Source organism: Mesoplodon densirostris, chromosome 2 (genome assembly GCF_025265405.1).
Source record: "Mesoplodon densirostris isolate mMesDen1 chromosome 2, mMesDen1 primary haplotype, whole genome shotgun sequence".
In the NCBI taxonomy this organism is placed as follows: Eukaryota; Metazoa; Chordata; class Mammalia; order Artiodactyla; family Ziphiidae; genus Mesoplodon; species Mesoplodon densirostris.
In genome coordinates this window covers 170329185-170353758 of record NC_082662.1, presented here as the reverse complement: position 1 = coordinate 170353758, position 24574 = coordinate 170329185, and the positions used below count along the sequence as shown (strand labels likewise).

Here is a 24574-nt window from a genome sequence, read left to right as displayed (position 1 = left end):
ATAGAGCAGACTGAAAGAACACAGTAGACCCACACCTACTAACAGGAAATGTTCTCCAAAACGCAACCTGAAATTTTAAGTTCCAAAATGTAGACCTTTTGAAAAACATGTTTATATTTCTGCATTTTGCCATGCCCCCCCCAAAGTTATGTTATCTTCATACTGGATATATTTAAATTAATGATCTTAGAAAAGGGTAAAAATTGTTATAATTGTACAGATATGCCATAAAGAAAGGTTAAAAAAATTGGCATTTGTAATCAAATTTGTACTTGCTCTTTTCAGAAACAGACTTGCAAATCACCAGTTCACCGTAGGGTTGAACTAAGCAACCACACACAAGCCTTCAACACAGATGAGTTAACTGCTCAGTTTACAGGTTTACCCCATGTTTGGACTGCCTGAGTCCAAATGCCAATGTCAGTTCTGAAAAAGTCAGCCACTTAGTTTTCTGTACTAAATTAAGTACCCTAATCAATTTGCAACTTACAAGTGACATGTCAACTAATAAAAACAGAGCTAGTGCTTACATCTCTAATTACAAAACAAATCAAGCAATATAATAAGCAACTGAAAAAATGTAATAAACTCAAAATAAGGGTGTTGAAAGGACAATAATCAACTTGGTCTTAAAAAACTTTCAATAAGAAAGTTGAGGAACCCTAGGCAAATGTATGGAGATTAAAGTCCAATATTTATTCATACACATTTTGAAAAGTTAGTGAATGGAAATGAACTTAGGATTTGTGCTACCCCAGGAATACATGCATACATTTTTAGGTTGCTGACAGAAGTGCTGAACTGAGAAGGAGCTGGGGACACAAACAAAGATGGCTTTGGCTATAGACTACTGCACTCTAAGTCCCAAGGAATTATTAACAATCATTTGCTATTTTGAACTAATTGTTTCTTCTCTTCCATAAAGCAGATGGTCAAGACTCGGTAGCATGGTTTCTAAGATGTGCTCACACATCAACAACTCTCCTTAACTGTTCCATGATCTGCCTTCATCGTAGCAACAAACTACAGAGAGAGGAAAAAAAAAAAAAAAAGATGGTAACCTCATCTAGCCTCTCCAAATTTCCAAAGGGGAAAAAAAAATTAATGTCCAAGTGACCGTGCATTTCAGTGGGGTCATTTTTAGAATACTTTGTGGCACTCCACATCACACTGACTGGGGCATGCCTCTCATTGCTGCTTCCCAGGTGCCACACCTCAGGAGATATATATATATATATTTTTGCAGTACGCGGGCCTCTCACTGTTGTGGCCTCTCCCGTTGCGGAGCACAGGCTCCGGCCACGCAGGCTCAGCGGCCATGGCTCACGGGCCCAGCCGCTCCGCGGCATGTGGGATCTTCCCGGACCGGGGCACGAACCTGTGTCCCCTGCATCGGCAGGCGGACTCTCAACCACTGCGCCACCAGGGAAGCCCCTTAGGAGATATTTTAAAGGAGCATATTCCATCTTCAAGGAACATGGTACACAAATAGTTTGGAAGGGGAAATACTTTTATAACGTTACTGTCAATAAGAAAAGTCTGCGTTTTCCCTTCAATCAAGAAGTCTGAAAAACTGTTAACCTATTTTAACAAACTAGGGTAATTCACAGCAGAAACGAAATAATTAGCCAGATATAGTTTTTTGCTGTTTAACTTTCTAAAACAGAAAAGATCATTTAAAACATTTCTTGTCCTACCCAAATGATGAAATACAGAACTAATGCTTCAAAGAGTAACTATATTAATGAAACATCAACAAGATACAGATAAACATTTTAATTGATTAAATATATTATTTTCAAGATCTTTTTGAAATCGCACTTGTAATATACTAATCAACAGCCAAAGGCAATAAAAAAGTTTAAAACCAAAAATATTCTGACATGAACATGTGACAGGAATTGCCGCTATGTCAAGTAACATACACTGCGCTCCCAAGAACAATATTTTTGGAGGATAATTCATCTTAACATGTGCAAGGAAAAATCTGTAATCAAAGGCTGGAAGAAATATATATTAGTGCCTGCTTTTTAAAAGTTTATTTTACATTTTAAATACAGTGTTTTCTCATTAAAAAAAAAAAGCCAGGAAGTGCCTAACCCCAAGGTTTCTAAACCATGTACACATGAGAGCTGAGGGACAGCTTGACAAACCTTCTGGTGTAACAGTACGGACATCCATAAGCTAGGACTACTGAAATCAAAATTAAAAAACACACATTAAACATCGCTTAGGAGAAAATAATCCAGTTTCTGAACAACCAAAAGAGTAGAGTTAGATATGTACAAAACCAGGTATTGATAAACAGAAAGAAATGCAGCACACAAAAAACAAACAGCCCCATATGTAGTGAATTGTATACACTGCAGCTAATCAATGGAAACCCTCCTACAAGAAGTGATTTGAAATTTTAAAAATCTAAGTATTTCAGTAACAACATATAATAACAGCATTATGTGTATATTGCCATCTTTGTGATTTTTCTATCTATACCACCCTCCCTTCTGAAAACAAGAATCTCCAGACGATGAGTCAATCACTTATACAAATTTGAGGCAATTAATCCATATTTGTTTTCAGTAAGGAAAACAAAGATGTACTTCTTCCCATCAATGAAAACATAATACAGATTAAAGCTATAAAAAAATTTAAGTACAGGCATACGCATTTCCAACTCTTTCTCGTAATTCCCAACTGGAATCATGTAGGGTGTATGCCTAAGTAGTATCAAATGAAAAGAAAATGGACTGTCTCTGGCAGTGATTTCCATATTAGTGCAATGTTATTCCCCATACACTGAGTTATATTTAAATGACTTTATATATTTTATTTCAGTAGGTGTCATTTTAAGTTTACAAAATCCCTAACTATATGCTTGTGTAGAAAACAGTTTCAATTTGAGATGCTCTATAAAGCCAAATCAAGGCAAAAATGAATTAATTTTGCATTGCTACTGGTAGTTATGAATACCAGATGAAGAGAAAATGGCCAAGAGTTTGTGGAGACTTGCTAAGATGGATGTTTGAAGGGTTCTATGTATCTTGATACTTCAATTATCAATCAGGTTTGAACATTCTATATTAAGATTATTCAGAAAATAATTATCTGTAACATAACTCCGAACTGAACAGCTGCACCCAAAGCAAAAACAATCTGGGTCATTCAGAACAAGGTCAAGTTGAGGCAATTTCTTTTTCTATTATAATCCGTGAGGTCTTAAGTTTTTAAGTTTTAAAAGTGGTGACCTTCGAGCAAAGTCAGATGTACCTCATGTAGACTACTAACAAAGGATTTCAACTCAGAGGGCACTGTAAAGGAACTAAGTGCTCTCATAAAATACAGAGCAGGCAGGTGGGGTCAATGTTGAGCTGTTTTATTTCGGAGACTTTAAAAATTTAACATGTAGCTCATGTAACGTCAGCATCCACTTGTGACTCTGCTGGTCAGCACCAAAGGGCTGGATGAGTCTGAGGAGTCCCTTTAACCCCAAAGTACTAATGCTCAAGAGTTTCAAGGAAATCCTGATTCCCAAGAAGAGTCACAAACCATCAGACCGAAATCAATAGGGTAAACACAGACTGCAATGCTCCACAGAAGTCAAAAGATATTTCCAAATTAAATGCCATCTTCTGCCCAACCCTAGACTCCAGACTCTGTAACATCTTTATCTAGTATAATAGACTCTGTAGTAGACCGATTTTGACCTCCACAAAGAGTAGGAGTTGTCAAACTTTAGGAGGTAGACTCCTCTCCCTGGATATTGGTGGCTGCCAGCATACACCTCTTCATGACAGTCCCGTCGGTACACAGGCACAATCTCGTCCAGTAGAGGCTTGTTGGCATTCTTTTTGGCTTTCTCTTCAGAACTGATGTTTTCTATGAGAAAGAATGGAGACATGTCAGTGTGAACAGATCCAGGAAAACCACATTTGCCTCAGGCATCTTAAACTCCATCCTTTCTTTGAGAACTTGCTCATTAGGAATTCTCTCAATCCATTCTACAACTTTCTGCAGGCAGACATGCTGATTTCTTCTATACCTGAGCAGCGGCTATGTACCAAGCATTGTCTGGGCCCTGGAAGCCCAGTGGCAAACATCTGCTGGTGGCAACAGTCAGCATCCTCTCTCCCTCTCTGTACTCTGACCACTGCTCCCATTTCTGAGCCCCACTTTTTCCCTTCCACATCCACTCAATTCCTAATTCCTCCCAACAGGTGGAATCTCACTGATCTGAGTGAGACCAGGGAAAATGTTACTCGGATCCTCCTCTTCTCAACAATATGAAAGTCCTCTCTTGTTTTAGGAAGGTGGGAAGGGAGCTTATGAGGACTATTATTTTCTGTTTATCTGAAATATAAAGAGTAAAATGAAAAAGCCACACTAGAGAGGTAGACATTCACAGACACTCTGAAAATTCAATTATTTTCACTAGGCCTGTGAAACCCAGGGATGATCTCAGTGGCAAAAAACAAGCTCTGATTCTAGGTTTGCCCCAATTAATAGTTTTCTGAACTGTAATGATATGAGGTTAGGAAAAAAAACAAAAAACCTGTAGAAACCTATAGGAATGAGAACTATGAACCAGTTTAAAAGTCTCAGTTACACATATTAAATATAAACAGCCTCAAGGAAAATAGATCAAGGGAATACTCAGCATAGATTTTAAAAGACTTTCAGGTTTATAACATGGCAGAATGAATTACAGAGACATGAGTCAATTATGTGACGACTGTCAATGGGCCACTATTAGGAATTTAAACCAGGAAGGTCTAAGAAACTCTCACAGTCTAGAGGAGCTTAAGGAGACGTGGTGACTGTAATGTGGCATCCTGGATGGGATCCTGGAACATTAGGAAAAATTAAGGAAATCTGAATAAATATGGACTTTAGTTAATCATGTATCAATATTGGTCCATGAGCTACGATGAACATACCACAGTACAATGCAAGATGTTAATAATAGGGGAAACTGGGTTGTCAGGTATATAGGAACTCTTTGTATTATCTTTACAATATTTCTGTAAATCTGAACCTATTCTAAAATGAAAAGTTGATTTAAAAAAAGTAGATGAGGGCTTCCCTGGTGGCGCAGTGGTTGAGAGTCCGCTTGCTGATGCAGGGGACACGGGTTCGTGCCCCGGTCCGGGAAGATCCCACATGCCGCGGAGAGGCTGGGCCCGTGAGCCATGGGCGCTGAGCCTGCGCATCCGGAGCCTGTGCTCCGCAACGGGAGAGGCCACAACAGTGAGAGGCCCGTGTACCGCAAAAAAAAAAAGAAAAAGTAGATGACACTTATAAACGGGCCCAAATTAGATTTGCTTTATCACAGCAATACTACTTGAAAATTAAATGTCCTCCATTTGCAAATGAGAAATACAAGCCATTCAAATTATACACTACTGCCCATAAGAATATCCATGAAACAGATTATCAGGCCCCACTAATTCAAGATCCAAATTTTGTTCAAAATCTATAAAACTAAAGGTTACTGGGATAGACGAACAATGCATCTTTCATCAATCTAAGCAAAGACTTGAGACCTGGAAACAATCAAGTGAAGAATTACAGCAGGAGGATGGATTACCATTATGTTTTCTTCAGAGAAAACAAACTCCTCCATCTTTCAATCAAGACCTAACGGAGAAAAACTAAAGCAACAAACATAAAAACTGGACTCCTCTTCCATCTTAAACCAAGCTAAAAGGACCCCCCATAAAATAAAATACACAATGTGGATAAGACATGGTGGCACAGTAGCCTCCATAAGGAGGCATATGGCTAAAAGCCATTTGTGAGATAAATCTTCCAAAAGGAGACAGGCTCACTCTTAGGAAACAATTCTGGGGAGCAATAAATCCTCAGTGTTGTGCTTTTTTTTCTGTTTTTTTTTTTTGGCCACACCACACAGCTTGCAGGATCTCAGTTCTCTGACCAGGGACTGAACCCGGGCCATGGTAGTAAGAGCCCGGAATCCTAACCACTAGGCCACCAGGGAACTCCCCTCACTGTCGTTACTGTTAATGTAGAGGTTTTAATGGGTTAGTTTTAGTTGCAAGTCATTTTATGATTAGGAACAGCACAAGGATAGGTAATGCCATTTTCCATTTGAGGGCTATCATACATTAGAGCAAAGGTCAAGGATGTGTTACCTCTAGTCAGGCACTGGACTCCAGCCATTTTTGCCAGTGCTCTTCCCAACAGCAATAACCCCAAAATGATAATCAGCTGAGGGCTCAGACTAGGAAGTAATCTCCTTTAAAAGCTACCTATAGCTTACAAGCCAGGAGAAATATACTACCTCAACCCATTTCTTAACAGAGAATTCTTCTTACTATTCACAAAGTACAGTAATTTGCACATGCAACAAAAACTTCCCTTCCCTTGACAGGTATACACTAATATGTATAAAATAGATAATAAGAGCCTGCTGTATAAAAAATAAATTTAAAAAGAAAAAGAAAAAAAAAACTTCCCTTCCCAAACATTTGCAAACCATCTGATTTTAGTGAGTCCCCATGTGCATCAGAAAGGCTAGTAAATGGCTTAGTTACTGGTCCCGATGTTGCTGAGGGGCACTTAAGACAATGGTAGTGGCACCTGCCCTGCAATCTCAGGTCTCTCTCTCACCTCTGCTTTTTTTTTCCCCCATTCTTACAATTTTTTTCTTTCTGGTTCCGTTAGTAGTATTTATGGGCAATGCTTTACCTTGCTGGTGGTACTTAGAAATAAAGATTTGCTGAAAACAAAATGCCATGTAAGACAAAGTAGCTCCTAAATGACACTGGCCCATGTGTGTGTGTTGCCATACACGACCCTAAAGGGCCTAGACTGTCTTGGTGATGTAACTGAACTTGTATATCAAAAGCTGATTGAGGGCTTCCCTGGTGGCGCAGTGGTTGAGAGTCCGCCTGCCGATGCAGGGGACACGGGTTCGTGCCCCGATCCCGGAAGATCCCACATGCCACGGAGCGGCTGGGCCCGCGAGCCATGGCCGCGGAGCCTGTGCGTCCGGAGCCTGTGCTCCGCAACGGGAGAGGCCACAGCAGTGAGAGGCCCGCGTACAGCAAAAAAAAAAAAAAAAAAAAAAAGCTGATTGAACTTTTAGCCCCCCTCCATGCACCTTCCAACAACTACCTCTTTAAACGTATCCCAATGGAGTCTCTGTGATTACCAACACTCTTCAAGAATAAGCAGTTTGTTTACAAGTCACCTGAAAGGTTAGTTAGGGCCAAGAATTGAAGGTGCTTTTCCATTCTCCCAGTCAGGGCACTCTTTCCATATTACTCTCAGTCAAGTCAACAAATACTTAAGTGCTTACTAGGTGTGTACAAAAGCCCTGCATTCTAACTTTTCTGGATAGTAACAAAACTGAAGAGACTATCTTCTCAATTAGTAAGCAGTACATTTCACAACCTACTTCCTAGACCAAGATAGTTTAGATGGTCACTGGAAACACTCTATTTTGTCTAGTTAGAGAAAATAAATCTTAGAATAACAACCTAAAAAGCTGATATCAGAAATATAAATTTAAATAAATTTCAGAGTTGGCAGAATTTGTTGCTTGCTCTTTTAAAATTTTTCAAAATGGCCTTGCACATTTGGCTTTTCAACACACAAGGCTGGAAGTAAAACAGCATTCAGAAAGCGGTAAAATAAACTGTCAAACAGACCTTCCTGGTGTTAAAAAAAATTCACGTTCAGGCCCCAGTCCCTTAAGAGGCTAGCTTCTCTCACAATCTTTTCAGCCCAAGGTCCCAATAACAAAGCTACTGATTCCCGTCCAGGAAGTGTTAATTAGGAAGCATACGGCTGGCTGACATCTGAACTGCTAGCATTTTTGCCAACACACAACCCAGCTACTGAATATGGACCAATGGCTCTACCTTCTTCCTCCTCGTCGTCATCGCTGGACTCACTGACATGCACGCTGACAGCAGTGTTTGGAGAGTCTGTCCATTCAAAATACACCCCAAACCCAATGTCATAATTGTCTGTAGCAAATTCCCAAAAGAGATATGATCCTTCTTCATGGGTGGGTACTCGAACAGTGACCACTTCTCCTCGGCCCACTGTAATCACAGAATCCGCATCCTGCCGAATCTTCTCTTTAAAGTCTTTGATCTGGGGTCGTGTCCACATGGATGGAGCTGCTATTACTGGAAGAGATTCTAAAGGCAACAGGAATTACAAAGGCTAAAGAGGATGAGCCTTCACTAGTAGGCAGCAACATTTGCATAGGACGACCTGCTCAGCCACATGAAGGCACCAACTGCAATCTGGTCTACCTTAGACTGAGGACTTTAAAAGCCTCCCCATGGAAGTCTCCCCCCAAATTACTACATTTAACAACGCCACAGGTATTCAGAGGTCATCATACCACTTTAAGTAACGAATGCAATCCATAGTCTTAAGAAGGATATTTTCCAACACTCTAATTGCTTATGGGCATTGAAGAATGACCTTGGAAACTTCCTAGCTGGAGACAGGGAAACATTCTAACAAAGAAGAGAGATCTGGACTTGAAATAAATACATTTTTGGTTGTGAACAAAGAAAGCTGGGCTTTGACTTCAGTCTCTCTGTCAGAAAAAAGTCTTGACCTCAGAGTAAACCAAAGTTCTAGGGGAGGGGCTATTCTAAAAGAACTCAAAGAAAGAGAAAAACGTGGATAGGAATGGAACCGCTAGCGACTGAGTAAAAATGGGTAAAGTCTTGTAACTGAGCAGTATCTATGCGTACTCAACAGGTTTTCCAGTTATTCACAGAGCCTTTGACAAAAGATTCATTTGAAAATACTGGTAAACTCTTAATAGGAAAAAAAGGGGGGGTGCTGTGTGAACCAAGGTATTTCACGGCCTTTTCTGAAACTATTTTCTGTTACTTGTTCTAAAAAGAACACGGAAGAACTCTGAAATCAACTTTCTTATGAACCACACCACCGTCTCCGATCACCGTCACTGAAATGTTCTCTTCTTCCTTTTTACTTAGTGAACTCTTACTCTTGCTTCAGACCTCTCAGCTCAAGTGTCTCTTCCCCCAGGAAAACCTCTGGTGACCTCTCTAACTAGGTCACATCCCCCATATTATGTGCTCTCACATCATAAGAGACCTTTCTCTCCAGCACAGTACCTACCATAGCCACAATTTTCATTCTATGTGTGTAATTTTGCTTCACCACTGTAGCCCAACACTCAGAAAATCTTCAACCAATTGCTGAATGAATGAATGAGCTGCCCATGAAAAGGTGAGCAGACCTTTGAAAACCTAAATTCTTATTGGTAACATGGTACTTTTGTCTCAAAAATATATTGTAAATATATGGCAGCCAGTGTACAAGATGGACCCCAGTGATCCTCTCCTGTGGGTATTCATGTACTTGTAAGGTTACCACCCAAAATGCATCAGGACCAACAGAATATGGCAGAAGTGTGGATGTATTACTTCCAAAGCTAGGGCATAAAAGACACTGACGCTTCTGCCTTGTTTTCCTTTGCATCATGTGCTCTGGGGGAAGCCAGCCACTGTGTTGAGGTCACTCAAGCAGCCATTTGGAGAGGCTTCATGGGGCAAGGAATTGAGGCCCTCCTGCCAACGGCCAGCACGAACTTGCCAGTCAGGGGAGGGAACCACTTTGGAAGCAGAGCCTCTAGTCCCAGTCAAGCCTTCACAGGACTGCAGTCCCAGCCGACATCTTGACTACAACCTCGTCAGAGACCAGAGCCACCGCCACTCAGTTTTAAGCAGCTCTCAAATTTCTGACCCACAGAAACTGTGAGAGATAATAAATGTTTATTATTTTAAGCTGCTAAATTCAGGTACAGCGTGTCACACAGCAACAGATAACCAATATATACAACAAGACAAACCAAAGTGTCCAAAGGACATCTGATTTGCTCTTCTAAACTATTCAAAGAGTCACCAGAAGCACCAGATTCAGACTAAAGAGTGAAAAAGCATTCAACTCTCACAAATATGTAATTGCTCTCAAAAGCTAATTAACCTGACTTCCTGACTTTTGCTTTTCATGAAGTCTGAATTACAGCATGTGGATGGAAGAGCACATATGCCAAACCATACCTTTTGGTCCATTCTCCAGGGCTTCTTCTGCAGCTTCTGATTCAAGCTCTTTTTCAGAGTTGTCAGTATGGGTTTTGGCCTGTCCATTCACTGACATCATATCACTTGGCGTAGTTGTATTCACCTTTGATGATGTAGGCAAAGAAGCCCCAGCTACTGCTACTTCCTGTTGTTTCTGTAATGCTGCCTATAAGTCAAGAAAAAGTGAAGATACACTGACCAGGAAGGTTAATAAACCGGACATTTACCCTGAAATGCATTCTGACCCTATGTTTTTGCCCCATCAAGAAGCTCCAAGAAATTACTAATAAACTTTATCAGTTTTTATCCTATCTATAATGAATATTAGTATCACAATATCAAACTGATAGCTAAAAATGTCAAAATATTAACATGGACAAAAAAACTGTAACTGAGGATCACATTTTTGTGACCTGAGGATCACTAGAAAAACTAACCAGGAAAAATTAAAGTAGGTAGAAATAATCAACCCAAAATAAAATTATTATAGGTAAAAACTGAACACAGTAATATCTGTTCTTAAATTTGATAAAAGAAAATCTTGATAAAATTCAGATACATAAAATTTGAATCAGAAAAATTAAACTTGGTAGAAATAAATGGTCACAGAAGAAAATTCATACAGGCAGAAGCTATAACTGGTGAAACCTGATAAGGGCCCCCAAAGCAACAAATATGGACAAAAATAATCAATAACTTAAATCTTCACTCTAAACTATATACAGAAAAATTCTTATCACGATTAAACTAAAAACTGTTAATCATGTAAAAAGTATTGACCTAAAAATTAAATAGGCTTATAAAATGGAGTTTGAGGTCAAAAGACTTTCTTAATGAAAATTCATCACTGTTTACATAATTATGATTAAAACATGTATACTCATAAACATGAAATCAAAATGTCCTCTGAGTCAAAATGGAGAATAAAAACATCTTAAATCTAAAGGACAACTACTTTAGGACATCCCTCTCCTATCAAGATGAATAAATATTAATACTACTAGAAATGCCTAAGTATTACTTGAGTAACTTTTGGGGGAACTGTGAATTATAATGTACATACAGAAAAGTATACAAATCATAAATGTACAGCTTAATCAATTTTCATTAGCCAAACATACACATGTAACCAACGCCCAGATCAAGACATTACCTGTGGGTCTTCCCTGGTGGCGCAGTGGTTAAGAATCCGCCTGCCAATGCAAGGGACATGGGTTCGATCCCTGGTCCAGGAAGACCCCACATGCCGCGGAGCAACTAAGCCCGCAAACCACAACTACTGAGCCTGCCTGCTGCAACTACTGAAGCCTGCGCACCTACAGCCCATGCTCCGCAACAAGAGAAGCCACTGCAATGAGAAGCCCGCACACCACAAAGAAGAACAGCCCCCTCTCGCTGCAACTAGAGAAAGCCCGCGCGCAGCAACAAAGACCAAACTCAGCCAAAAAATAAATAAAATAAAATAAGATATTATCTGCATGTCAGAACCCTTCCTGGTACCCCTTTCCAGAAAGTCCCCCAAGGGTAACAACTATTCTAACTTGTAATATTACAGATTTGGCTTTGCCTGTTTTTGAACTTTACATACAGGAAATTGTATAATATATGCTCTTTTTTGTGTCTGGCTTCTTTTACTCAACATTTGTTTGTGAGGTTCATCTATTAAGTCACAAGTAATTATAACTGTATTTTGTTTGTTTGCATTGTGACAGGATATGCCACTGTGAAAATACAAAATTTATTTATCCAATCTACTGTTGAGTGTTGGGGCATTTCAGTAACTTTTTAAACTAAAACACTAAGTTATAATAAGTAAGCATACATTTACAACAGTTAAAAAAGAAAAGAAAGAAAACATAGGAAAAAAAGCCTTTATGATATAGTTTCATGGTTTAGGGATAATGATATATTTTGGCATATCATTTACAAACCAGTTACTTAAACAGCAACGCCTCTCTCCGCTGCTAGTGCAGGTTGGCAAAACACTTAAGAGTTTAAAATACCTTCTTCCAAGGCCTAGATTCTCAGTAATTTCCACATCAGTTTTCTAAAAGAGTACCAGCTTCAAGAAAAAGGGCATACAACCAAAACAAGTCAGCACACTCAGAACATTCACTGCATGACAGGAAAGCAAAAAAAGCATTTCTGTGGATGATTAATTGGTCAGCTCAAATGGTCCCTCTCCATTTCAAGCCTTTCTGGAAACTCTCTAGCAGAATGAACAACTCCCTACCCCGGGATCCCACTGCCTATGAATATACATCTATTACATATAATAGATTGTAATTATGTATTTACATAATCTCTCTTCTATACTCCAGGAAGTTTTTATTTTTTTATTTTTTTAATTTATTTATTATTAAAAAAAAATTTTTTTTATTAGTTTCTGCTTTATAACAAAGTGAATCAGTCATACATATACATCCGTTCCCACATCCCTTCCCTCATGCGTCTCCCTCCCTCCCACCCTCCCCATCCCACCCCTCCAGGCGGTCACAAAGCACCGAGCTGATCTCCCCGTGCTCTGAGGCTGCTTCCCACTATCTATCTACCTCACGTTTGGTAGTGTATACATGTCCATGCCTCTCTTTCGCTTTGTCACAGCTTACACTTCCCCCTCCCCATATCCTCAAGTCCATTCTCAAGTAGGTCTGTGTCTTTATTCCCGTTTTACCCCTAGGTTCTTCATGACATTTTTTTTTTAATTCCATATATATGTGTTAGCATATGGTATTTGTCTTTCTCTTTCTGACTTACTTCACTCTGTATGACAGACTCTAGGTCCATCCACCTCATTACAAATAGCTCAGTTTCGTTTCTTTTTATGGCTGAGTAATATTCCATTGTATATATGTGCCACATCTTCTTTATCCATTCATCCGATGATGGACATTTAGGTTGTTTCCAGCTCCGGGCTATTGTGAATAGAGCTGCAATGAACATTTTGGCACATGTCTCTTTTTGAATTATGGTTTTCTCAGGGTATATGCCCAGTAGTGGGATTGCTGGGTCATATGGTAGTTCTATTTTTAGTTTTTTAAGGAACCTCCATACTGTTCTCCATAGTGGCTGTACCAATTCACATTCCCACCAGCAGTGCAAGAGTGTTCCCTTTTCTCCACACCCTCTCCAGCATTTATTGTTTCTGGATTTCTTGATGATGGCCATTCTGACTGGTGTGAGATGATATCTCATTGTAGTTTTGATTTGCATTTGTCTAATGATTAATGATGTTGAGCATTCTTTCATGTGTTTGTTGGCAGTCTGTATATCTTCTTTAGAGAAATGCCTATTTAAGTCTTCTGCCCATTTTTGGATTGGGTTGTTTGTTTTTTTGCTATTGAGCTGCATGAGCTGTTTATAAATTTTGGAGATTAATCCTTTGTCAGTTGCTTCATTTGCAAATATTTTCTCCCATTCTGAGGGTTCTCTTTTGGTCTTGTTTATGGTTTCCTTTGCTGTGCAAAAGCTTTGAAGTTTCATTAGGTCCCATTTGTTTATCTTTGTTTTTATTTCCATTTCTCTAGGAGGTGGGTTCAAAAGGATCTTGCTGTGATTTATGTCATAGAGTGTTCTGCCTATGTTTTCCTCTAAGAGTTTGATAGTTTCTGGCCTTACATTTAGGTCTTTAATCCATTTTGAGCTTATTTTTGTGTATGGTGTTAGGGAATGATCTAATCTCATACTTTTACATGTCCCTGTCCAGTTTTCCCAGCACCACTTATTGAAGAGGCTGTCCTTTCTCCACTGTACATTCCTGCCTCCTTTATCAAAGATAAGTTGACCATATGTGCGTGGGTTTATCTCTGGGCTTTCTATCCTGTTCCATTGATCTATCTTTCTGTTTTTATGCCAGTACCACACTGTCTTGATTACTGTAGCTTTGTAGTATAGTCTGAAGTCAGGGAGCCTGATTCCTCCAGCTCCGTTTTTCGTTCTCAAGATTGCTTTGGCTATTCGGGGTCTTTTGTTTTTCCAAACAAATTTTGAAATTTTTTGTTCTAGTTCTGTGAAAAATGCCAGTGGTAGTTTGATAGGGATTGCATTGAATCTGTAGATTGCTTTGGGTAGTAGAGTCATTTTCACAATATTGATTCTTCCAATCCAGGAGCATGGTGTATCTCTCCATCTATTTGTATCATCTTTAATTTCTTTCATCAGTGTCTTATAATTTTCTGCATACAGGTCTTTTGTCTCCTTAGGTAGGTTTATTCCTAGATTCCAGGAAGTTTTTAAAAGAACAGAAAGGCACAGGAACAATGTAACGAACACCCATGTAACCACACCCCCAAATTAACAAGTGTTCCCATTTTGTTATTTTGCTCAGTATTTATATAAAAATTAATACTTTATGGGACTGAAGTTCCCTTTGCTCCTTCCCCAGTCCCTCTCCTTCTCTCTTTCCAGAGACAACCAATCAATTTGATAAACTTGAGTTTGTTCACTGCAATCTAAAATATGGCTTTCCAATTCTGTTTCAAAGGTTTTTGGTTTTCCCCTATATGCCTGACTTTGTTATGACTAAGTGATAGCAACCTATAAGCAGGACAGTGTGTAATGAGCTAGCCTATTAAAAAATTATCTCAATGCCCATCAAAGAAGCAGGAAACAGGGAGTGATATGCTAAAGTAGAAACAGGCTTTAGAGGACAGAAAAGAAATCCCTCCAAAATACCACTTATTATCTTGTAACTCTAGTTTGACATCCTTTTCCTCTTCTCATGGATTATACAAAACCTGCAGTGCCTTTTAGCTGCTCACTAAGTGCTAAAGACTCAGGGGAAAACGTATTTTAGGTGAGGATATTAATTTTCAAGGAATTTAAAGAGCTTGGCAAAACAACAAAGATTACTTCACCTAACAAGAAATATGGAGCAACTATAATGTAACACTTCTCTTCCTTTTTTTAAAAACAAATATTTTATTAAATTTACAGAGAAACATAGTTTGTGTTTTTTTTTTTGTTTATTTTGGCCATGCCCTGTGGCTTGCGGGATCTCTGTTCCCCGACCAGAGATTGAACCTGGGCCCCTGGCAGTGAAAGTGCCGAGTCCTAACCACTGGACCGCCAGGCAATTCCCTGCAACACTTTACTTCACTCAGGTATTTGGACAGGTAGTAACTACTTTATAAGTGAAAATTAATTAAATACGTAAACTTAGCTAGGTTAACTTTTAAGGAGGCATTTTATGCCTCTGCAAGATGTAAAAAAATGAATGTAAAATCAGTTATCTTCCCTATGTACCAAATACTTTCACAGAGTAACTATTTTCTCATTTTATTCCTCTGATAGTCCTATGAGGTTAACAAGTACCAGGATTTTATAGCCCATTCTTACTGACTGGGAGAAAAGGCGGAAAAATCAGAGCAATAGGCAACTTGCCTGAGATCAAACAAGATAATGGCGAAGCCAGGACAGAATCCAAGTAGTGTGTGACCTCCAGTCGCATGTCCTTCCCCTAAACCACATATTCCTATGTGGAACCACAGCCTGTGGGGGCACTAATCACCCAAGTCCTCATGGTTCCAGGATCACTATTAGAATCTACGTCAAACTCACTGGAATAACACTAGGTCCATACAAATCCCAAATAGAGTTATGACAATATAATAGTGGCCACATCATTTGTTGCTTCGATATCATATGCTTCCTTTCATAATTGCCAGTGCAATGTTAAAATCTCCCTTAATAAAGGTCATCTAAAAGTTACGTTATACCTGAGAGGCTAACTAATGCAAAATTCATCAGCAACTGTTAAAAAAGAACTTGCGTTCCAATGAAACTAAAAACCCTCTCTATGGCTGAATTCGGGGGTTATCTATCGTACCTGTTGCTGTGCAAGCTGGACTTGATACAACTGCTGCATATATTGCTGATAGTGTTGCTCCTGCAACTGGCGGATGAGAATTTGCTGCTGTTCGTAGTTCCCTGGATACTGTTGGGCTGCATACTGCTGGAACTGCACGGCAGTCTGCGAGTTTAAAGCTGCCATTATCTGCTGCCTAAAAACATTAAAAAATATACACTAGTCTGACTACAGGAGATTGATTGTTCATGACAAAATAAAATGTCCTTGTTATTGATTTTTATAATGCATGACTCTTAAAAATGACTAAGGTACTAATGTATACCAATCAACATGTGTCCTAGGTCCAGAAAAAAAATAAGAAAATAAACTTGGCCCCTAATTTTTCACATAGGTTTTTCAAGGAAAATTTGGGATGAAGAGGGAGAGTAATAAGCATATCATCATCAGCATCATTATCATCACCATCATAACTGCTAACATTTATTGTGCCCTTACTATGTGCCATGCAGTGTTCAGAGCACTTCCATGTACTAACCCACTTAGTTCTCACAACCACCCTCTGAGGTAGGGTTTCACAAAGCAGGAAATGGAGGAGTTCAGTAACTTGCCCGAGATTACACTGCTAGTAGATGCCAGAGCCAGGATTCAAGTCTAGGCAGTCTGGCTCCAGCCTATACTCTTTAAACATGGTGTTGTAAGAGGATGGGTTGTCATCTATGGCAGAGATGAGATATTTAACTGTTGGCCATGGTTTCTCTACCTAAATACATGAAAAGGCAGAAGAGCTAAAAGATGTTACAGATGGCTCTGGTAAGTATAAAGAAAGCCAGTGAAAATCTGAGTGCCCTTGGCATTTAATGTAAAGCCTGCCTTAAAGAGGGATACTGAAGATAATATCTGGGCACACTTGGTTTAGAGATACTGATTTCTGTAAACTATTACTCTTCTTTTTTTTTTTTCCAGAGGAACCACATGCTTAACTCAGTCATGTGACCAAACATAAACACCTCAAAGCCATCTGTTAACAGATAATAACAAAGCAGAATCTCAAACTCCTGAATAGAACATGACACTGGGTCCATCTAGGGCACCCCTCTCCCCTCAAAAAGAGTAGCAGTCATAGTCTCTCTCCAAGGTAGACTGAGGCCCTGGGTCACTTTGAAGCTTTTCTGAGAAACTACTCAGAAATAATGGGGAGAAAACAATGGACCCGCGTGTCCTCTGGTTTAATCTACATGCCATGCCACCTCTAGAACCCTAGGCCTTCTTCCCACAGTGTTTTATGGGCGTTAATCCCTTCCTCCTTATTCCCACAGCTCCCTCTGGAAGAACCAGTCCCTTCTGAGACAGCTGCTCTCACAGCCCTTACTGAATAAGAAACGGCTTCAGCTCCCAAGTTCTGTACTAGGAGACTAGGAACAGACACCCGACACAGGCTGAACCAACTAGATCCTTTGGCCTGGGAATTTGTAACTGGGTCTCTCATAGGCCAGCCAGTCTCTGTCAGATGCATGAAAACAAAGACCACATAAATCTTGGCTAGGATAGCCTTGCATATGCCAAAGCAGAGTGACAATTTGCAGAGAACAGGAAGAATGAAACAGAGACATAGCTGAGAGAAGCAAAGACAAGAGATTGTGTGGACCCAAAGACAGAGAGCAAGCAAGCAACCTCAGTTCCTATTCTAGTGCCTGGGTTCTGGGAGCAAATCCCAAATCCTTCTAATACATTCTTCATTCGCAACCAAATGATGCTTAAGATGAGGCCTTCCTTGGTAACACATCATTGGTACAAATGGCAAGGAGCTAATGCTGGTCGCCTTCCCAGTCAAACAAATCAGAGAACTATTCCAAGGCACACAATGGTAAACGGTCAGGCACAACAGTGTGGCAATCCACTGCTCGTCGTGAAACACAAGCCACACAATACGCGTACTTCTGCTGCTCCAGCCGAAGCCTCTCTTCTTCTATCCGCCTCCTCTCTTCTTCCTCCCGTCTAAGCCTTTCTTCCTCTTCTTGCCTACGTTTCTCTTCCTCCTTTTGCAGACGTTCTCTTTCTTCCTCTTCACGCCGCCTTCGCTCTTCCTCCTCCTTCCTACAAGGTAAAGGACAGGGAGAATGAACCCTAAACAAAGAATCCCGTTTAAAAATAATTTAAGACTACTTCCCAGTGAAGACTGACACAAGCTTTTTAGAGAATCGTGATAATTTTATCACAATTTGAAATACATATACTTCATGAGGAGAAATTTATCATATGGAGTCAATCTCAAAATATACAGATCACAGCAAAAACAATGACTGCTGCACAGCAACAGGAAAAGGAGTCCATCAGTTAAGGTACCACTTAAAACATTACGACACCCTGAAACCTCCCTTCTAAGATATGCTCACAGCAACCACAAGCTTTTCCTTCATACTACCTGCTGTGGTTGAAATTAAATTTGTGTGATAAAGTTAGCAATACATCTGCCTTACTCATTAAAGTACATGCTCCATAAGGGCAGAGACTGCCCACCTCACACTGCTATATCCTCAGGGCTTACCACAGTGTGGGAAAGAATAAGCACGCGATACATGTGTAGAAAAATGAATAATCCACCCTGAAATGCCATGTAGCCATAAAAAAAGAATAGGACTACATGGCACAATATGTAAAGACATTTAATATGTATGTTTAATGGAAAAAGCAGGTAAATAAATAGAAGAAGGCCTGGAAAGATATACCTGAAATCTGTCCGCTATTATCTACGGAGAGAAGAGTGAGACTAAAAGTAAGGTGGGAAGGAAGGTTTTCAGTTTGTGCTTCATATACTGCCATAAATGGAAAATCATTTATATTGCTTATATTCGTGTATAATTTCTGAAATTAAAAAAAAATTAAAGCTTTTAATTAAAAAAAAGAAAAGAACAGTTGGGGATCTAGGTGCAGCCCTTACCCAGCTCTTGCTCACCACCACAGCCCCTCTCCCGAGGGAGAGAAGACTCTGTTGCACTAGGAATGGATGCCATATGGGCTGAGAGTTGTGAGGAGTGCAGGGAGGTTGAAGATGGGATGAAAGAGAAGACTTCTGAGGGGTCTCAGAGAAGACCCCATTTCATGGCCCTCCATGAGAAGTGTCTGGGTTACCCCACTTTTCTCCCCAAACTTCTATAAGTGATTAACACACCAGAGCCACAATCAAGTCTCAAACTACAGCAATAACATGACCTACTTTTTATATGTCACAGATAGTACACAGGGCAAGATGTTCCATAAACCAGAGCTTAAGCTTCAGGATAGAGGAAGTCTAGTCTTAAACGCTTTAAAAGAATTCTACATGGACCTCATCTCATGACAAAGGTATATTTTTAAAAGGAAAAATATAGTTTTACATGTTGAGCAGTAACTTAAATATTCAATTTATCATTAAAAAAGAACTTAAGGGACTTCACTGGCAGTGCAGTGGTTAAGACTCTGTGCTGCCAATGCAGGGGGCCCGGGTTCAATCCCTGCAGGGAACTAGACCTTGCATGCCGCAACTAAAAGAGCCCGCATGCTGCAACTAAGACCCGGAGCAGCCAAATAAATAAATAAATAATTTTTTTTAAAAAAGACCTTAAAAAGCAATATATACTACTTCCAAAGACACAGCTACACCTCAATGATCCAATATCACTACACAATGGACTGCAGCACATACATCAATTCCAGTAAAGGAACCTCATTCCATTCTCATAAGAATCAAAACTTTTTCTCTGGCTAAAAACTATCTTCCTTTGGATAAGTATCTTCTGGAAATGTATTAAGATATTTTCTATTCTCTTAAAGAGAAATAAATTATACCCAATACTCTGTCTCTTAGTAACTCAGGAGTTATAACTGCAAGCATAAAAATTGTACATGTCGTAATACAGTGATGGAGAGTTTACTTTCACATTAGCCCTGACTGCCACACTTTTATTATTCTTGCATCTATTTTTCATGGTTTCTGTCTCCTCCCTCACTGTTAGGCTATTTTCTCTTCTAATGTTATTTCCATTCCAGGTTAAGGTGGGAAACCAGAGAACCAACTGTTTCTAAAGTAAGTATAATATAATCTGAGGGAAAATTGGTGTTACAGAATTATTTTCATTACCTAGAAATTTTGGACTGTCGAAGTTCTTGAAAATATAACCTCTAGATAAATAAAGTGCTGGGGGACTTCCCTGGTGACACAGTGGCTGAGACTCCATGCTCCCAACGCAGGGGGCCCGGGTTTGATCCCTGGTCAAGGAACTAGATCCCACATGCATGCTGCAACCAAGAGTTTGCATGCCACACCTAAGGAGCCCACCTGCTGCAACTAAGACCTGGTGCAACCAAATAAACAAATATTAAAATAAATAAATAAATAAAGGGCTCACTGTAATTCTGTTGAGTTCACAACCATGACAGAGAATCCCATAAACATAGAAACAGCACATTCAACAGCTCCCCATGCAACCTCAGGAAATAATCAACCACCTGGAAGCCACAGCCCATGTGAAACGCCTATATAAGGTCTACCGTGTAGCACAGCTGAGAACCATGCTATGGAGTATGAATATTCTAGAAACCCAAGGGGGGCAGCGGCAAAGGGGATATCAGGCCAGAGGGTGAGGAGGAGGGGGGTGGCTGAGCTTACTGTGCTTGCGCAGAAACCTAGTGCAGTAACACAAAAGGGATGCTGCCATGATGGATGGGTGGTTACTTGTAAAGGTATAGCCCGACGGAAGGAGTAAACCCTCTCCCCTCAAAACTCATAAGAAAAACACCTGCTCCCATCGGAAAGTTGGAGCAATTGCCATAAGAAGTGGGGATCCAATGGAAGTAAGACACCTGATTTAAAACAGACATTCCATAAAGCAAAAGCATCAGTATACTATGCAGTAGGCTGCTCAAGGGTAAAGTATTCTGTGCCCTCAAACTTCACCTTTTTTTTTCTTGCTCTTCCTTCTCTATCTTGTGGGATGCAACATACGTTGAAAAGAGATGGCAACACCTATTCAGGAGCTTGACAAACTCTACCATGGCATCCTCTTTGGACATGTTTCCCAGGGCTGCCCATTCTCTCCTGTAAAGAATAACAAGAAAAGTTACTTCCTCTTCTTAATAGAATGAGAATTTGATTTAATTTAAACCTAAATATGAACAAGTCTCAATTATAAATAAAATGAAGAATGATTCTACTATAAACAAAAGGTTCAAAACTTCAACAAGCATGTACTGATTTACTAAATTAGATATGCCACATACAAACCAAACTTACTGTCGTAAACCACAGTTTAACTGCACTGCTGATAGTTTCCATACCAGTAAAAGGTATCAAAGGTTTATTTTTCTTATATCATAGGTTAGCCTTAACTGAATAAAATAATTAATATATTCTTTCTTGTCACAACTCTGTATGTCCCAATAAGGGAATCAATTACTATACTGTAAATGGCTTTTTAAATATTATTTAGGAAGAATCAAATGAAGCTGTACTTGTCGTATGTTCATAAACAGATGAGTAAACTTCTTCCACAATATTTAGCCATAAACATCTCCGAGCCAAAAACAGATAAACATCTGAAGACTCCAAAAGCTGCAAGCAAAAATGTTTGTTTAGTTCTTATTCTAAAGCTAATGAGCCAGCTATTCACATCTTAATCAATTTACTTTGTACCCTTTTCAACATTACTCTCATTAAATTCATTATACAATAAAATACCGTTACCTCCTGTCATTGCCCAACACATCAAAGAATCCAACCTCAGGACAAGTGTCTGGATTATATGGACCCATAAGAACCTGCTTAGGCAGTGCCACAAGCTTCAGTTTTTCTTCATAAGTTGGATGAAATGCTTTGCCATCTTTTTCTTTAAGAAAAATAAATACAAAGAAAACAATTAGCACTGGCAAAATACATAATTTTCAGCATCATATGTTGAAATTTTGCTGTAAGGTATATCACAAATTGCCTGTGATATATATAAACACCACTATAGGGAGACTTTAATTTCAAGTACTAAATTTTAATAGTCAAAGCCAAGATAGAAACACTTTATGCTGAATTAACTTTTTAAAAATAAAGCTTAAGTACTGATATTTATGTTAAAACTACTACAAAGAGTAAATCAACTACAGTTAAATTTTTTAAAAAAAGCCGCTACTAAAGAAAAAGCAATCTGTCAAGCTACAGTAAGGACACACATATTAGTGTACCACTTGACATATTTTACAAATGTTAAAAATGTGGGCTTCCCTGGTGGCGCAGTGGTTGAAAGTCCGCCTGCCGATGCAGGGGACCCGGGTTCGTGCCCCGGTCCGGGAAGATCCCACATGCCGCGGAGCGGCTGGGCCCGTGAGCCATGGCCGCTGAGCCTGCGCATCCGGAGCCTGTGCCCCGCAACGGGAGAGGCCACAGCAGTGAGAGGCCCGCATACCACAAAAAAAAAAAGGAAAAAAAATGTTAAGCAATCATTTCTTAAAGTAGTTAAAAAAATAATTTTATATCAAGCACTTTTAACATGAGAATTACATATACTTTGAAAGGGTATATTCAAAAAGTATCCATTCGGGGCTTCCCTGGTGGCGCAGTGGTTGAGAGTCCGCCTGCCGATGTAGGGGACACGGGTTCGTGCCCCGGTCCGGGAAGATCCCACATGCCGTGGAGTGGCTAGGCCCGTGAGCCATGGCCGCTGAGCCTGCGTGTCCGGAGCCTGTGCTCCGCAACGGGAGAGGCCACACAGTGAGAGGCCCACGTACCACAAAAAAAAAAAAAGAAAAAAAAAGTATCCATCCCACTGAGGCACTATGATGTGGTAGAAAGGGATTTGGAATCAGACAGCCTAGGTTTAGATCTCATCTCAGACAATTCCTAGCTGTAGGACCATTTAACCTCTTAGTCTGTTTACTAATAAAGTGAAAAGTCCTGATACTTCAGAGGTAACAGGATAGTATTAATGGTAATAACTGTTAGATCCTTTTACTTCCTTCGTATTATGGCTGGCTCTGGCAGATTTCCAATGTGCAACTACGAGAGAAGCCAATTTGACCTGTAGAGACTTAACTACCACCAACAACATTCCAAAGTAGTATGAAACTGGGTAAATGGGAAGTCCTTATAGAATAGTTCTACTTCTTTGATAAATGGTAGGATTAATTACTGGTTGATTCTAATGATAATAAGAGATTACCAAATTTCAAAACAAACAAAAAAGGAGGTAGAAAGTAGTATATATTGCCTACAGATTTTATCCATGTACACAGAGGTCACCAAAAGAAAATCACTGATGATGAGAGAAGAATATGGTTTAGAGGATATAAACAGGAAACTCAGAGGAGAAGAAAACACCAGAAGTTGCCAATAAGCATGCCAAGATACTCAATTTCACTAGTCAAGGAAATGGAAAGTGAAACCATTAGATACTAAGACGCTCTCTGCCATCAGATAGGTTAAAAAAAGTTAAGTAACATCAAGAGATGGTAAGAACAGGACAAACAGGTACCCATTCTCATACACTAATGTTGAAAGTATAAACTGTTACAGTTATCTTGGAAGGAAATTTGGCAATATATTCCAAATTTATAAATGTAGATGCCCTATGGTCCAATAATTCCAATTCTCATCATCTACCCTTGATAAGCACTCCCAAATACACAGAAGGAGGTAGATATAGGGATATTCTTGCAGCACTCTTTTCTTGTTACTGTAACCAAATTAAAAGTTCATCAGTAAGGGAACAGCTAAATAATGTGTCATATTCAGCCTGTGGTATAAATGAAGCACATAAAGGGAACACTGTTAAATGAAAAAAACAAGCTGCAGAAAACTACGTACAATCATAGCACAAAATATATATCCTCAATTCTAAGTACTTCTGCACCCGCACTTTAACATCTCTAAAATCAGATTCGCTTTTATAATCTATTGTATTTTACAGTTATAATTGGCAGTTTTTCTTTCTTAAATTACATAATAGTAAGTCTTAGAACTGATGAAATACATCATGTCAACATATAATCTATAGGTACATTTATATGAATGTAAATGCAAAGAAAAATATCTAGAAGGAGTCACACTAAAAAGATAAGAATGAGAAAGTGGGAGGGGGCTAAGATCAGGAGTGGCGATCAGAAAATTGAAAACTGGAAACATTTTATAGTTCTTTTTTTTTTTCTTTAGGCCACACTGTGCGGCATATGAGATCTCAGCTCCCGGACCAGGGATCGAACCTGTGTCCTCTGCACTGGGAGTGTGGAGTGTTAACCCCTGGACCGCCAGGTAAGTCCCAAAACTAGAAACATTTTAATCTTTCAAAGGAAAATATGTGGAAGAACAAACTAAACTGTTAAGAGGTACTGCCTCTGGGGAAGTGATTGCCAAAACTGTGGGTGAGAACTGAAGAGAATTATACATACGCACTTCTATCTGCATTTTTTTCAACAAGAACAAACTCGTGTAATATTTGGAAAAAAGACAAAACTGTGACTCTGACCTTAACTTATGTAATAAAAATCAAAACAACTCAGAAACCTGTGGACCTTCCATCTGTCTTTGCTACTGAGCAAACACTATCACTAAACAATTAGCACGAAGAGTAGGAACTTCCTCTAAAGCTTTTAGAACAGGATTATCCATAGGTCTATATTTACCAACTAAAAGGCAATCCTCATTTTAAAA

The 24574-nt window shown here is 39.4% G+C and overlaps 1 protein-coding gene and 1 pseudogene across 1 annotated transcript in view; both read right to left on the bottom strand.

Annotated features, from left to right (window-relative positions):
* Positions 1–2016: 2016 nt before the first annotated feature.
* Positions 2017–3549, bottom strand: LOC132476673 (uncharacterized; annotated as a pseudogene).
* The window catches only part of ACBD3 (acyl-CoA binding domain containing 3), a 35043-nt gene continuing 13826 nt past the window's right edge, over positions 3358–24574 (bottom strand). The window contains exons 2-8 of the mRNA XM_060091354.1: positions 21626–21767; positions 20840–20980; positions 17842–18000; positions 15925–16099; positions 10077–10263; positions 7884–8168; positions 3358–3876 (exon numbers count right to left, since the gene is read on the bottom strand). Of these exons, the coding sequence (XP_059947337.1) occupies positions 3665–3876; positions 7884–8168; positions 10077–10263; positions 15925–16099; positions 17842–18000; positions 20840–20980; positions 21626–21767 (1301 nt within the window). The 3' untranslated portion in view covers positions 3358–3664. The remainder of the gene's footprint in view (positions 3877–7883; positions 8169–10076; positions 10264–15924; positions 16100–17841; positions 18001–20839; positions 20981–21625; positions 21768–24574) is intronic.